The sequence below is a fragment of the Thunnus thynnus genome, chromosome 21 (assembly GCF_963924715.1).
Source record: "Thunnus thynnus chromosome 21, fThuThy2.1, whole genome shotgun sequence".
NCBI lineage: Eukaryota > Metazoa > Chordata > Actinopteri > Scombriformes > Scombridae > Thunnus > Thunnus thynnus.
This window is the reverse complement of record NC_089537.1, coordinates 19,477,345-19,492,680: the sequence shown is the minus strand read 5'-3', so window position 1 is coordinate 19,492,680 and position 15,336 is coordinate 19,477,345. Positions and strand designations below refer to the sequence as shown.

General features: G+C 38.1%; 1 protein-coding gene across 11 annotated transcripts in view; it reads right to left on the bottom strand.

The window, feature by feature from the left end:
- The window catches only part of col11a1a (collagen, type XI, alpha 1a), a 104,625-nt gene that overhangs the window by 36,470 nt on the left and 52,819 nt on the right, over positions 1–15,336 (bottom strand). For all 11 annotated transcript variants that reach the window (XM_067577995.1, XM_067577991.1, XM_067577988.1 and 8 more), the window contains 12 exons: positions 14,754–14,798; positions 14,390–14,443; positions 14,193–14,237; positions 12,303–12,356; positions 12,082–12,189; positions 11,878–11,931; positions 9,706–9,759; positions 8,593–8,637; positions 8,333–8,386; positions 7,964–8,008; positions 5,739–5,792; positions 5,025–5,078 (listed from right to left, as the gene is read on the bottom strand). In XM_067577995.1, coding sequence (XP_067434096.1) covers positions 5,025–5,078; positions 5,739–5,792; positions 7,964–8,008; positions 8,333–8,386; positions 8,593–8,637; positions 9,706–9,759; positions 11,878–11,931; positions 12,082–12,189; positions 12,303–12,356; positions 14,193–14,237; positions 14,390–14,443; positions 14,754–14,798 — 666 coding nt within the window. The remainder of the gene's footprint in view (positions 1–5,024; positions 5,079–5,738; positions 5,793–7,963; positions 8,009–8,332; positions 8,387–8,592; positions 8,638–9,705; positions 9,760–11,877; positions 11,932–12,081; positions 12,190–12,302; positions 12,357–14,192; positions 14,238–14,389; positions 14,444–14,753; positions 14,799–15,336) is intronic.

The following is a 15,336-nucleotide window of genomic DNA, read 5'->3' as shown; positions in this document are numbered from 1 at the left end:
AGCCCCGAAGTTATCCACAATGGTTTAACCTAAGCTGACCAGGCTCACTGAAGGTGGACTGACACTGAAGGTGGACCAGCTATTCTCAATTTAGTGTCAATCTCAGCCGCTCCTGAACAGAGAAATGTCTGGCTGCTGAGTCTCTCCCAAGTTTTGGTCAGCACTCAACCTACCCACCCACTCTGCAGCTCTAAGCCGATTTTAGATACTGCTTTGGAGAATATATGTTTCACAAACAATCCATATAAAACTGTAGGCACTTGTTTCCAGCAAACAAGTGGCTTGTTATACCCACTTAATTTTATCAGCAGTTGGTGAATAAAACCATAGCTACAGTAAAATGTCAGTGGATGTTGGTCTTACTTTCTGGTGGCAAGAAACACAAATTTAGTGGGTTGACAATGTTGCTATTAGTCTGCTGAATGTGTAATTAGGCATATACTAGCTATCATATTAGCTACAACTTCATAAGCCGGTCATTCTGTCAGTGTGTCTTCCTGCTCCCTAGTAGTCAGCAATTGCTTGCAGCTTTAAATTTAGCCTTTCCTTTCCTGATAACACTTTAAATGACACTGCTCAATCTGACCATTTACTGTACAAAAATCAAACAACTACACCATGCATTTTGTTTCCTGGATTTAAGAGATATCAGAATGTATAAATATTAAAAAAAGAAGAATCATCCATTGGAAGTTAGCATACAATATTCTCTGGGGGACTATAGACTAAATAGTTGAAGTAAACATGTTGCATACATTCAAATTCAGTGTGTGCTTGATTTGCATTGCAGTATGGATATGCTTAAACTGATTCAAACAGCAGAGCAGACTAAGCCAAAAAGATAGAAGTTGAACATTTCAAGCATCGACTCCAACACTGCAGCACAAATCAAATAAACTTCTGTCTTGTGATAGAGGAACAATCCAATCTGTATTGACTTAAGTCTTCCTCTAAGTACTCTATATTCATCTAATATTACCCCAATGTGATGCTAAGAAGTCAGCTATTCAGTGAAGTAACAAAGCAGAGAGTGTGAAGATAAAGAATGGCTAGTATCCTTATCATAGATTTTATAATCTAATGAAGAAATATTTGTTAGTTTTATCTGAGTTGCTAAATGCTGGGTGTATTTTCAGGCACGTAAACATGTAGTATTTTAAAACAGACATGAGTGAACACAGTGTAAGTCTATAAACGCTGAAAGTGATTAGCATAAAGCAAACATATCAGCCTCCAAGGGCAGAGTGTTGGGTGCACACTGACTTTGAGTACTCCACTGATTAGGGTTCCAAGCAGTGAAGCTGCTGGAATCCTTTTGTTTTTGTTCTCATTATTCTTCTTATTTTTAGGGGTCCAAACAGCGAAGCTTCACTGCTGGAACCTTATTGTTTTTGTTCTCATTATTAGGGCCCGAGCACCAAGTGGTGTGAAGGCCCTGTTGTAATGCAAGGAATTATTATTCTTTTTTGTCCAAACGAATTGCATTTTCGAGTGGCTAAAGGTACTTGAAAACTCACTGAACATTGCACATGTGTCAGAAGAGGTGAAAATGTTGTGCTTGTGCATGGATGTGGCAAAATGGCTTGATAGCGCCCCCTACAAAATTTCAAAGTTGAAGCCCCCACATTTAGGTTTCACCTAGATGTACAAAATTTGGACCAAAATGCCTCTTCTTAAAAAAAGCCTCTGGAAGTTATACCCTAAATCCAGCAGGAAGTGAGCCACTTTGAATTTACTGTGCAATCTTTGCACAGTTTTTGCCATTACCCGGTGTTGTACTTTAACAAACTTCTCCTACAAAATTAAGCAGGGCAACTTCAAATTTGGTCAGTATCATCTGAAGACCTTAAGTAAGTTAAGGCCTTATAAGTTATAGGCCTTATAATTTTACAAACTACTCTAAGCAGGTTAACTAGATCCCACCTAAAATTTGGTCAGCTAAGTTTTAGAACGCTGATGAGGCTAAACAGTGAAGCTTTTGAGTTTTCATCAAATAGCCATAGCGATGCATTATTCGCCATGAATAGGAAGCTGTTTTTGAAGTGCTACAGATGCTTGAAAGCTCACCAAGCTTGGCACACGCGGGCACAAACAAGGGGTGTACTTTGTTGTCTGATATGGGTCTTGGGCTTAAGGTGTGGCAAGGGGGCTCAATAGCATCCACTAAAAATTTCAACAGAGGAGCCCTTGAGGTACGTTTCACCTAGACATACAAAATTTGGTAGCCAGCTGTAACATCTCCAGACTCCAGAAGTAAGCCATTTTGCCATTTTTATTCTGCTATTTTTGCGCAGCTTTTGCCATTTACAAGTGTTGTACTTTAACAAACTCTTCCTAGAGAATTAACCATAGCGACTTCAAATTTGGTAGGTGACATCTAAAGACCTTTACGATGCTAAATTGCAAAGCTTTTGAGTTTTCATGGAACGCCCTTGACATGGGGTGCCGGTCAATTAGCATGTTTCGCCATGAAACATGTTGTAACTTGACTGGACTTTGTCAAATCTCCCCCAGTCAGCCTCATGTGACAAACATCATTTGATTTACATGAAATTTACATGGTGTGGTCTACACATCACATACAGCAACATGACGTAAAATTAGTGGGTGTTCTCTTGCGCGACATAGTGGACACAGGAAGTGATATTTAACTAAACTAACTAACCTAAAGTCAAAAGTTTTTCATCATTTTCATCTCTGAAAATCTCAATTTTTATCAAAATAGATAAATACAGTAGATCTCGCCAACGCATTGTTTAATTTAACATGTTCTTTACGACATTCTGTGGATGATCCCCAATTGTCGTATAAATAAACAAATAGGAGGTGCTATAACTACTTTTTTTTTCAGTGACAAATTTTCAGAAAAACTTACGACTCATAATGACATTTTCTAACTAACTCAAAATATTGCTTTATTAATTTGTGTTCATGTGTTCATTTGACTCAATTTCAAATGAACACATGAACACAAAGTATACAATTAACATAAGTATCTAATCTGTAAAATTCATTCAATTCATAATGTATGCATACATGCATTCAACACTGACTTTGTCAGTAACTAAAAGGGAGTTTGTTTCCCGATCCAAAGGCTGAGGGTTCAAACCCTGCCTCTGCCTTACTTCACCTGGTCTTACTGGTAAATTGTCAAGTTCTTGAGCTGACTGTGTCCCATCATTTCAGCTTGCATTCATGAAAACCACATTTCATCAACAGTTAAATAAGAAACAAGCATCCAAATTCTACCAATCTTTTTGGACCCTGATCATTGCCGCTTGCGGCTATATTTTCCATTTGATCTTTGAAACCCTCAGCCATCAAACTCTGTCCACTTTTCCACAACCAATTTTCACTGAGGGATTGCATTTATAACTCATTTTATTTGCAACTTATTATCCAACAACCAAACAAAGTTTTCAAATCCAAGCTCTTAGAAAGCCGATCCTGGCTGACTTATAACTCCAGGCCTATTGATCACGATGTGTTGTGATTTATGGTGATGTATTATTCAACGGAAACCCTCAGGCCATGCTGTTACAGCATCGGCCCTGACTCAGAGACGCAGACTCAAATCTTTATTTGCACTTCCTCAGATGCAACTTGTGTTGCCAGGGCTGGGCGCCTATGAGCATGTTTATTGCTGTGATCAATTCTCATATTGGATGCTTGCAGAGCATGTTCATCAGTGCATAAATCTATAGCCATAAACACCTTAATGAAGACTCTATCGTTGTTGCTTGAATAACAGCAAAGGCAAAGAAGCACTCGTGTGTGGTGTATTATGTTATCTATAGGAAAGAGGCAGGCGGAAAGGGAAACTTTAATGATAGAGGCGATGATCTGTCAAGCTTTTAGTGGAATTTATTGCCCTCTGAGCCTCGTCAAACCAAGGTGCACTGATGCATACCAAGTAAGGAGGAATCGAAGCTGAGAGCAGGGATTGCAAATAGATGTGATCAAGTCAAACTTTGCTTTGTTTTATTTTATTGTCAGATAAATCTTATGTCCCATGGGATACTGCATCTATGCATCAATGCATCTTTGGTACAGATTTAGTACAACCATCTCTCATTATACTTATAATTATCTTGAAAAAACTACATGAACCACTGTTGCAACAAACTTTATGTCGGCTGGTTTAGTAGTTATACCTCAATTATTATTGCTCAATTATTTTAGAGCAGGCAGTCCTACACAAGAACACGTTGTTGCAACTGGACAATCTAAGTTCAGCATCCTTCAAGTGGATATTTGCAAACTTGCCAAAATAACAACAAATCAGAAGCTCCATCAGAAAAGGAAAGTTCCCCAACTCCCTGGTGTCCATCTCTATGAGATAGGGGTCAGAGCCATTGGGATTTACTCAAACAGAATGCAGTGTGTGTATGTGTGTGTCAGTGAAGAAGAAACAAGCAGACAGACTCAGACAACGTCCACCAGGGCTTTGCTTTTAGAGTTTTCCTTTACGAGACATGTCTGCTCCTTTGGCATCCCACTGAGATGTTGTATCACTGATTGTAATCCCCTGCATACAAGAGCTATACAGATAAGTAGTGAAGGAGGAGGAGTGGAGGGATTCAACTGATGTGCAGCTTACTGATTGGGAGGATCAGATCTGTCCTGCAATCAAGAGGCAATTTGAAGAATGAGAGCTAAAAAGGTCTACTTGACAATGTGTACCTACATGGCAGTGAGTATATAGACTAACCAAAACAATTCCTGTGGTGATAAAAGACTGAGCCCTGAAAAAGATTAAAAATACGTTTCACACTGTCCTGCTGATTCAAGTTGTTTTGGTTTTTATACCAAAAGATCCTTTAACACTACTTAGAATTTAATATCCACAGTTGCTGTGGAAATGCTAAATCTGTCCAAAGTGTGAAAAATGAAGTCATATTGAGTTTCTAGCTGAATCTAAGGTCTGATGTTTCCAATCCCAGCAGGAAGTGAGGGGCTGAGACTGACCGGAGCTACACAGGTGACTGACAGCTCAAACAGGATATTGCATCTTTAGTACTCACTGTCTCTCCACGCTGGCCAGGGTGTCCAGGCAGCCCATCCTTTCCAGGTGGTCCCTGTTAGAGAGAAATCAAGATACACACTCACTAGGCAGCCCAGTACATTCATCATCATCCCTTTCATATCTGAAGGGAATAATAACAAAACCAAATTGGCCTTTTTGTTGGAATAAGAATTTATTTTTCCAAGCAGTGAGATTTTGTTTTTGTAATATTGTGCACTTGCTTTGTAGGCACTATATGTAGTACAAACGTGGTTTTCAGACTGGCAAAGTCATAGTCAGACCACAGGAACACTAACGAAAAAATAAAGGGACCTTTTTTTTGTTGAAAGGAACATCACTGGCTGAGGGCTACAAGCCAGCTATGAATCTAACCTGAATCGATAGGTGGAAATTACCACTTGTCTCCCGCCTAGACTGGGAGTGAGAAAATGGGTTCTGCTTCAATAACAGTTAGACTAATGATCCCTGCACAGAATTAGGGATATTGCTATGTATTACTGCACCCCATGAACTACTCAAATTGAATAAATTGTGACTTACAATGTTTGCAAACTAAGCTAATTTGCTATTGCGACAGTAGGAAGAGAGTAGTAGTAGAGAGAGTGTAGACTCTGAGCCTCAGGAACTAGCTGGAAGCCATATCATCTTACTGTAGATGGTTTTACATTTAGTTGTCAAGTGCATATAGTGTCCAGGAAGGAGGAATACTTACAGGCGGGCCCTTTGGTCCAGGGAAGCCCACTGGTCCCTGAGGTCCTTGAGGTCCCTGCAATAAACAAACAGACTGATGACATATGCACAAAGAATAAAGCTATGCTGGCTTTACTGCATTATGCAAAAAGAAAACCAAGACAAAATGTAAAAATAAGTAAGTTTGAACTCTGGAAGGATATCATGTGGGGATTAGACTAATTCCAGAGCAGCTTGAGAAAGAAAATTGAAGCTATTCAGTGCAAAAACTGACGTTATAGTTATCGGGTGAGTGATTGTTCTCCACGTCAAAGACCATGTGCTCTGATTAGCCCTTCTAGTGACATGAAGTCTTTGTAGTGACTGAACTGGAGTGACAAAATGTATAAAAAAGCTTGGTCATATTTTAATGGTCCAACTAGGCTTAATCTAGTCTAATCTAATAATATCTAATGCTTCAGTGGTGATATTTTAAAGAGAACATTTCTAAAGTTACACATGGGAAAAGATACATTCTGAGTAACTGAATAAACAACTTGTTAAAACAAGGTCAACTCTTGTCACATCCCATTGTGATTTCACAGGGCAAAGGGTAGTAATAACTTCATATAAACCAGATAACAGGGATATTTTTTATTTATATGCCCAGAAAACCATATTGCATCCCAGCATATTGTTTCCATTACAGTACATACTTAAGTATGTTGATCAGCTAACAAAATCCCTTGTGACACAAGAGTTTTGAAACAGCTAATTGGATGTTAAATAAATATTTTATTAGAAACAGTGCGTACCTCCAAAAATTAGAAGTGCATATATATTCAACTGGTATATTTAATGATTGGTTGAGAGCTGCAGAAATATAGAATGGAAGTGTAAAATGAGACAGATGGAGGGAGGAAAGTAGGATCCACATCAGCAAATGATGAATAAAATAAGCAGAAACAGAGAGAGTCTAAAATATGTAGAATGTGAGGAAAAAGGTCAGCGTAGCGCTGAACTGACAGAGATGTTCATATTCAAAAGTTGTGTTTTAAAGTTTCTTAAAGTGAAATATGTTGATGAAGTGATATTTTATGTTTAGAAAGCTATATTGTTGAGGAAACATACGGGTTTGGGATTTAGGGATATTATATATAATTCACATATAAAATATCAGATGCAAATTGATTCAATCTTTTGCAATCTAATACAAACATGCTTAAAAGCTGACTTGATAATTTAAGTTTATCTTTAAATCATGTTCATCCATCAGATTTGAATTTACTTACTACTGAAGTCATTTTTAAAAGATATTTTGCATTCAAAGAAACATGAGGCTGCAGAAGGTGTTAAATAATACAGATAGAGTTCATGACATCGAACTTTGAGTCTATCTGAACTGCACTCCTCCCACACAGAATCTTGTAGTTCAAAGGTCAAGACCTGCCCATCAACATCTGCTTCAATACACTATGGATTTTTCTGAAAAGCTGCACTATATGTGAAGTCCTGGGGGACTGAAGGCAGGCATTTTAACTACATGAATTAAAACATACAGTAAAGAACATTGACTCACTTGACTGTTCATTCAAATTTTTAAACCCTGACACTCAAATCCAGAACTGAAAATCCTGTTGGTTGATTTTAGGACCTCACAGTCAATATTTTACATTTTCTATGTTACACAGTGAAATCAAATTGCACTAAAACACCGCTGGAAAGCAAAATCTAATGAGAAGTATTAAATAACTTGGCACTGCTGGAAGGCTTTGATTGTGAAGCAACTATAGAGATCGTTAACTTTGCCACTGAGTCATCCACCTAGGGCTAACTCATGACTCGATGGAAACTGCTCTAAATCTTGATCTAGACAATTGTCTTTTTTTCTGTAGGTGGATCAGTTTAAAACACTGTAAATGAGAACAATACTTTATAACAACTCTGAGAACAGATGGCAAAGGGAGGGGATTTAAAAAAAGGCCACACTGGTGGTTTCTTAGATGAAGGTTTGAAAAGGTACATAGCATTAAAGCTAAATCTCACATCACAGCACCTGTTGCATGACAGTATGTGTACAACATGTTGCCTAAGTTTCCCCAACCAAAAAACTTGTTTGGGGAAAGGGAGAAGTGGATGATACCGAATGGCCAAGGCACAGTTTCTAATGCAAAGGCAATACTGACAAACTATTTCAATGATATAACTTTGTTTGATATAACCCATGTGTATTAAAGCCACGTCAGACTCTGTGTGTGATGGACTTACTCTCTCACCAGGCGGGCCTGGAGGACCATCGTTGCCTGCTGTGCCCTGAAACACACAACAACAAAACCATTATCAGTCTTTTTGATATATTTTTTTTCTCTTGGCTTTATGCACTCACACTCTATTTTTTATATGTACCTAAAAGTGCAACATTGGTATGTAGTGGAGGGGGCAAAGGCAGCATTGTTGAGAAATGTGAAATGATTTTATTGGTTGGAGTTATTATTCATGCCTATTGGTGGTGCAAAAATAATAATAAAAAAATTCTGTGTGAAGTTTCTTTTTATCTTAAATACAGTGTTGTACTTCTTGATAGAGAAAAGCTACCCTGTAAATAGCCTAAAATTGTGATAAATACAGTTGGTGTACCTTGGGACCTGGTTTTCCTGTTGGACCTCTGGCTCCTCGACCTCCACGAGGACCCTACAGAGAGAAAAAAATAACTCAAGAGTCAGACAGAATACCTAGTACTATCTATAAATAGTCTAACTTAATGGTGTCAAATCCTAAAATGTGTTAGAATACATATCATTTAGGTAGATGGATTATACAATATGATGAAGATGATGATGATGATGATAATAAATTAGTTAATTCATCAGAGAAATCATGGAGTGAACCGTACATACCGTCGGACCTCTTTGCCCCCTTGGACCAGGTTTGCCTGCAACGCCCTATTAGATAACCAAAGGCAAAACACTTTAGGCACTCACACATACTGCTTGTCTGTCATTATTCAACATTAATCCACTTCTGAAAGCACTCTAGCATATGTCCTGCAGAAAGAATGGATACCATCACTTATACAATGCCAAACAGCTACACAAGAGTTTGTTCTCCTTTCTATAGACTAAGATAAATTATGAATCAAACAGAGGCTGTGTTTAATAATGTTTTCCTGATCTTTCAAAAAAAAAGTGAGTTTTGTACTCTAATCGTTAATATCTTTGTTGGGGAAAAAGTCATTTCTTACTGACAACTAAAAGTACTGGAGTTGTGTGTTTATAGGTACAATACACACATTTTAATGCCCACAAAGAATATGCTAAGTAATATTATTTCCACTTGTTGGCTGACCAAAGCAGCAGAAACATCCTGCCAAAAACTGCGGCGAAAATATTTCTACAATACCAGCAAAATAGTTTTTTGGCCTTAAGTCAACACTGGCCAAAATGTGATTTTATGAAAACAGCAGTGAGTGTTTAATTTTGGCAGGTGGACTTGGCATAACTGAGATAATGTACTTCAAAGTGACCATTAAATGACTCTGATGTACTCAACAAAAGAAATAGTTAATTACTTTCCACCACTTTATAGATTTAAGATCATTTGAAATGGATACTTGTTCTATCATTAACTCAATGAATCAGCAGTTTAATTAAGGTGAAACAACTTAAACCAGGTACATGTTTGATAGTTAACTGTTACCTAAACTGGCCTCCTTAAAAGTAAAAACTGTACACTGAGCAATTTCTCAGCACTTCTCAAAAATCCTGAGTGCAACTTATTATTTTCCAGCATAGAAATGGGGCGAGGGGCTCAATGAAAGCACAATTGTTTCCAAATCTTTTGTTCTCTTCCCAACATTGATTTTGCTGCTGTTATTTTTTGTGCCGAGTCACCATACAGATGCCTTTATAATAGGAATCAATTTTCTTTTGTGCTGAGATATGAAGGTGTGGTGATTTTCATACGCAAACAGAAGCACAGTGTGTGTACTCTATGAGTGTGTGTTTTCTTACCCTGGCTCCTTTCTCGCCATTGGCTCCAGGGAATCCAGGGAAACCGCTCGAGCCCTGTCAATAGCACAGGGAGTTATCAGGGATGAATGAGAGAAACAAGAGAGAGGCTGGGTGGGTCAGTGCATGCATGATAATGAGCGCTCATCCTGTATTTCATCTGCAGTATTGTTAGATATCACCTTCATTCACACAGTTAACACCTTGGCCCTTATGTAAAATTCAATGAATTTAGCATGAGTTTTGAAATATAAAACTTATCACTTCCATAACCTTAACACTTTGTTCCTTCCTGATTTGTTAATGTTGTTTTTCTAAAAGTGTCTCTACTTCAGTTGGGCTGAACATCACTGTCTCTTTTTTTTAGATATATTTTTGGGCATTTTTTGCCTTTAATGGGCAGCTGATAGTAGATAAGCAGGAAACAAGGGAAGAGTGAGGGGCATGACATGCAACAGGAGTCCCTAGCTGGAATCAAACCAGGGATATTGTGCAAAACATGTTCTATTACATTCCTGTGAAGTGCAAGGTTTACAAAAAAATCACCTAATATTTCCTGCCATCACAAGAGAATGTATTGAATTCCCTCACTTTCTCCACCCTGCTAACTCTACAATGTTCATCAAGTTAGCAGAATACAGTTTCTGAGAGAAATGATATGAACTTCCATAATCATGTGGGGAACACATGCACACATGCACAAATACACATGGAGAGGGGGATATTTGAAAAAAGACTTAGCACGAAACACCTGTGCCCACAAGACAAGGTGACATCACTTTTTCTTTAGTCAAACTCTGTGAACAGGGGATTAAAATGCAGCTTACCCATTTTGTAGCACCTCACCACATGTTGCATTGGGAACATTAAATAAAAATGTAATCAGTGAGAAACCCTTACTTCCTCCAAATGTAAGATTTCCATATAACTACTGTTCTGTCATGTCTAACACTATAAATCGATTGTCTCTGCACAAGTCTTTGTCCATGTCCAAATTTTGCACTGCTAAACTTTGATCTATTTAGCAATTGTGTTCATGTTTTGAGATTGTGAGTGATGCCCTTAGGCTGTTTCAACCACACAATAACCTCTAAAATTTGTAAATTCAAAAACAAATATTCTGCTATTGCTCATCACTAAAATATCAATTTTAGGGCATGTTATGGGTCTAGCGACCTCTGACATTAGCGTCATGCCAGCAGCATAAAAAATATGCAAAGTGCGAGACAACTTGTCTGCAGTATTTGATGAAATACAAAACAAAACAGCACACTGTGTGTCCCATGGCCACTGCTTCATCAGAATCCAAGCTGGCAGCACTTCTCCAAATCAGATCATCTTCACTTAAACCTACACTCACAGAAATTTATTCTACCGGATCGTCAAACATATGGGTAAGCTCTGAATCCACATTTGGAGTGGATGGTGGACAGCAGGCATGATGATTTGATGGGTAAGAAATAAGCAAGTGCAGGGTGAGTGATGTTCATGAATAATCTTACATAATGCTGTGCATGTAATAAATGCAAGAACATGCCGTCAGCTGTTACAGGGATCTAAATAATCAATAGTTTAGTTAGTGTTCTGGCAAATCTTGCTCAACAATTGAATTTTTATAGAAACCAAAAAGAAAAATGTTGTTTTTTTCTGTAAGGCTCAGCATGTAGCTATTGTCATCAATAAATCAATTCAGCATAACCTGTGAGACATTAGTAAAATTCCCAGACCAAATGAGATCATGAGTTAGAAACTGTCAACCAGTGTCGCCACACACATTTGACGTTCTGTGCCACCATGTCTGACCTGCTAGGAAATGTGCAGTCACTACATTGCGTGTACATGCATTGTACATATGATCGACAGTAAAGCCCTCCTCCTCCCCAAGAACACAGGTAGCACTTAAATCCATTGACTCTCATGCTGATGTGCACCAAAATGGTGAATGATAAATGTTTTTTACTGCGAACATTAATCATACTTAATAATATGGTGAAATAAGTTGTTACTTAAATCCGTTTACATTAAATCATCACACTGTCCAAGGCTGATGTTTTCATCTGTTGTGTCATGCCAGTGTACCCTCCTAACTGTGTTGCCTTCACAGCTCTGGTAACAGAGCAGACTGCTGCAGAATTTTAAAAATCCTTTTTTCTGGTGAGAGTGACACTAACTTACCTTAGGTCCTTGTCTTCCTGGATAGCCTGGCAATCCTGGGACGCCCAGTTTACCCTGAGAGACATTAACAACATACTTCAGCCCAGCAACACAACTTCATCACAATAAGAGCAAGGTTAAAGAAGGAAGCAGCTGAGATGAAAACATGGCGTGTTTTCATTCTTATAGAAGCTTTCAAAAATCTTCATTATTAAGTGCTATTACCTTTTCCCCAGCGGGACCAATGGGACCTGACTCTCCACTGGGGCCAGATCGGCCCTTAGGACCCTCAGGACCATCCTCTCCACGGGGCCCAAGCATGCCAGACTCACCCTATAACACAAACACATACAGACAAGGAATATTGAGATGAAATGTTTGACTGGCCTGGCCATGGAGGAAGTTACTTATGTGACAGATGATATTAATTCAGACAAGCTCCTCACCCGGTCTCCTTTGATTCCCATGTCTCCCTTGAAACCTGGGAAACCATCCTCACCCTAAAATGAGACAAAAAGAAGTTAATGCATTTGTCTGTAATTGTTTGGTTATTTCATAATATTTTTATTTAACAAAATTGTTTATTTCCCACTAAGAGGCTTTGAAATTAATTATTATCTTCATTTCATTGGCAAACTCATTAAGTCTTATGATATTTTGTATTGATCGAGCATCTGTATTGGGCTCACGTTCAGTGTCACGGCCCCTCTGTGGATCACCGGATTGATGCTGCTATCTGCTGGCCATATAGTGGAACAGCACATGCAAGGTCCTCTGTGTTTAGATGTTGGTCAATGAACTCTGCTGTGTTTACATACAGTATGCTCTACACCTAGCACCTGCACCAACTGATTTGGGGAATTGGGACTGTGGATATATTGATGTAATAAACTAAATAATATATATTTAATACAACAATTTCCGAAAGGAAAGACACTGGTTTCAGTATATCTACCATACACCGAATCAAGTTTCCATATAATGAAACCGGATAACAACTTTGTAAATTTTGTAATTGAACCAAAATTGTTAGCATCAGCTCAACAGGAATCAAATGGATGCTCAAGGACATCCAAAATAGTCAGCCAAACCTCTTACTATTTTCTTTGACACTTTCTCTTTCTAGTCTGTCACCTGTCCATGTTTTCAACCTATCTGATGCATAATGCAGCACTGAGCATGTCTGTTGCCAGAAACTCACATCACCAAGACCACACACACACACACACACACCTGAGGTAAAGCACATCCTTTATTCATAACAAACCCTTTCTCTTCAAGGTTTTGGCTTTTGATTCTTTTCGCTATAAATTATTCAATAAAAAAAAAAAAAACTGATATGAATACCCGTCACTGTAGCGAGAACAACATCTCACAGTCAGATAATGGATTTTATACAGCAACATAACTGTATCGATCTCAAATAAACTTCACTGATATTAAAAGGCAGCTTACTTTAAATTCTACATGGTGACACAAACAGCCGAACACTTCAAAAGTGCTTGAGATGAATCGTAGTATTCTTTGAAAGCAGAAAGCCTTGAGCATGACAGCTTTATATTCAGCAACTGATTGAGGGTCACTCCAAGAATGTCTCTGTCTGTCTCTGGCTATCGACTGACCTGTGCATGATGCTTTCAGGCAACAAAAGCTGCCCATCCCAGCTCAAAAGAGTCAAAAGAAAGTTGGGAGGGCAGGTAGACAGCCACAGTTACAGACAGAATATCTGTGACATGAATATATTTACAGACTGTTGGCAAACTTTATTTTGCTGCCCTGACCTTCTTCACAAAGTGACATTTAGACTAAGAGATTTACAGCACATCAATTTGTTTAAACTTAGTTTTTGACAGAAATGAGCCCACTGAATTTAGGTACTTTATTTACTAAATTTAATACTTTAGAACGGAAAAATAGAAGTTTTACATATTACATTTTTAACATTTTCCAGCTACTCATTTACTGATATTCTTATGTGAGAATAATGCCAAAACAAAAAATGTTAGCATGTTTATGTAGATTCAAACAGCTAAGAATTTAACCTGTATCATTACACCGAACAGTGATAGGAGCTTTTTCAAAACAGCAAAAGAGCACGTCCAAGACAAAATACAGATCTTATGAAACAAATTTCACAAATCTGAAAAAAATATGTTGCAATTGTACAGTATTTTAAATCTTTTTTTCCAATACCGTCATTGGGTATAAGATTCACCTGACACAAATGCTGAAACCTTTATGAACAGCATCTTTTATTCTGTAATGACTATAACATACACTAACTTGGGTATTAACTGAAGAAATTATGTGGAAAGCATTTAGCCTTTATTTCATACCTTCTCTCCCTTTGAACCCTTCAGACCGCGGACACCGTCGGCACCCTATTGAACAAGAAACACAGATTAATTAGCAAAGAATAAAATAACATACAATACAGCTACACAGAAATGAAGAAAAGGGAGGACTTTCTTAACTGGTGAGGATTGATAAAGGCGGGTGGTCAATCAAATGCCTGATTAAACTCAAATCGTACCTTGACACCACGAGGGCCAGGATAACCGATAGGACCCTGTGGACCCAGTGGACCCTGGAGAGAAGAAAATAGTGCATAGTTACTGTAGTAAAGGCTTTATAGTGTCATTAGCTTATCAATGCATGTGACAATTACTTACTTTGACTGTAACTTAATAGACTATGTATATATGTAGTTTTCAAGTTGTTCTTAAGTCACTAATTTTATATATTTATTGTATTTATATTTATATTACACAAATGCACACATTTTTTCTATAATTTAACTTAGTTTATTGATGTGAATAAATATGTTTTTTGTTTGTCAAAAATGAAAAAAAAAACAAGAACAGATCAATATACAATTCCTTTTTAAAAGCACCTACCTGCCCTCCTTTCTCTCCAGGTGGACCCTCTTTTCCAGGATGACCCTATAAAATAAGAAGTTACAGTGATTAAAAGAGCTTGTTGCAATGTTGCTTTTAAACTAGACACTCAACAGACTGAGTGGTGTGAATGAATTCATGTTATTCAGCTAGTTGATGCAATAACTCAAGATGTTGAATCATCTTTGCTAATAAGAAGTGCAGTATTTGTGCCTGTACTGGGCTTACAACCAATATCTACAGGGGAAAATATTGGGACAGTGCAGGAGGAAAACTAACAGCATGTGTTGTGTCTGTGAGTAAAGAAAAAAAAAAAAGACTTTCACTAGTGTGGTTGCTACTGGTGGTGTCAGAGTGATGGGCAGGTAGATAGGTCCATATGAACGGCTCGATACACACCCTCACACAGAGAGCTTTAGCTGCTAACACCTGGCACTTCCAATCTGAGGTGTGAGGTTGAGGCGGGGGGCTGTAAATCAGCTGACTCTGAGGCCTGGGGGCAACTAAAGGCTGCTTACCTCTTGAACTTACACACCTCTCATAGCGAGGGCAGAGAAGGAAGAATGACATGAGCGACTACAGG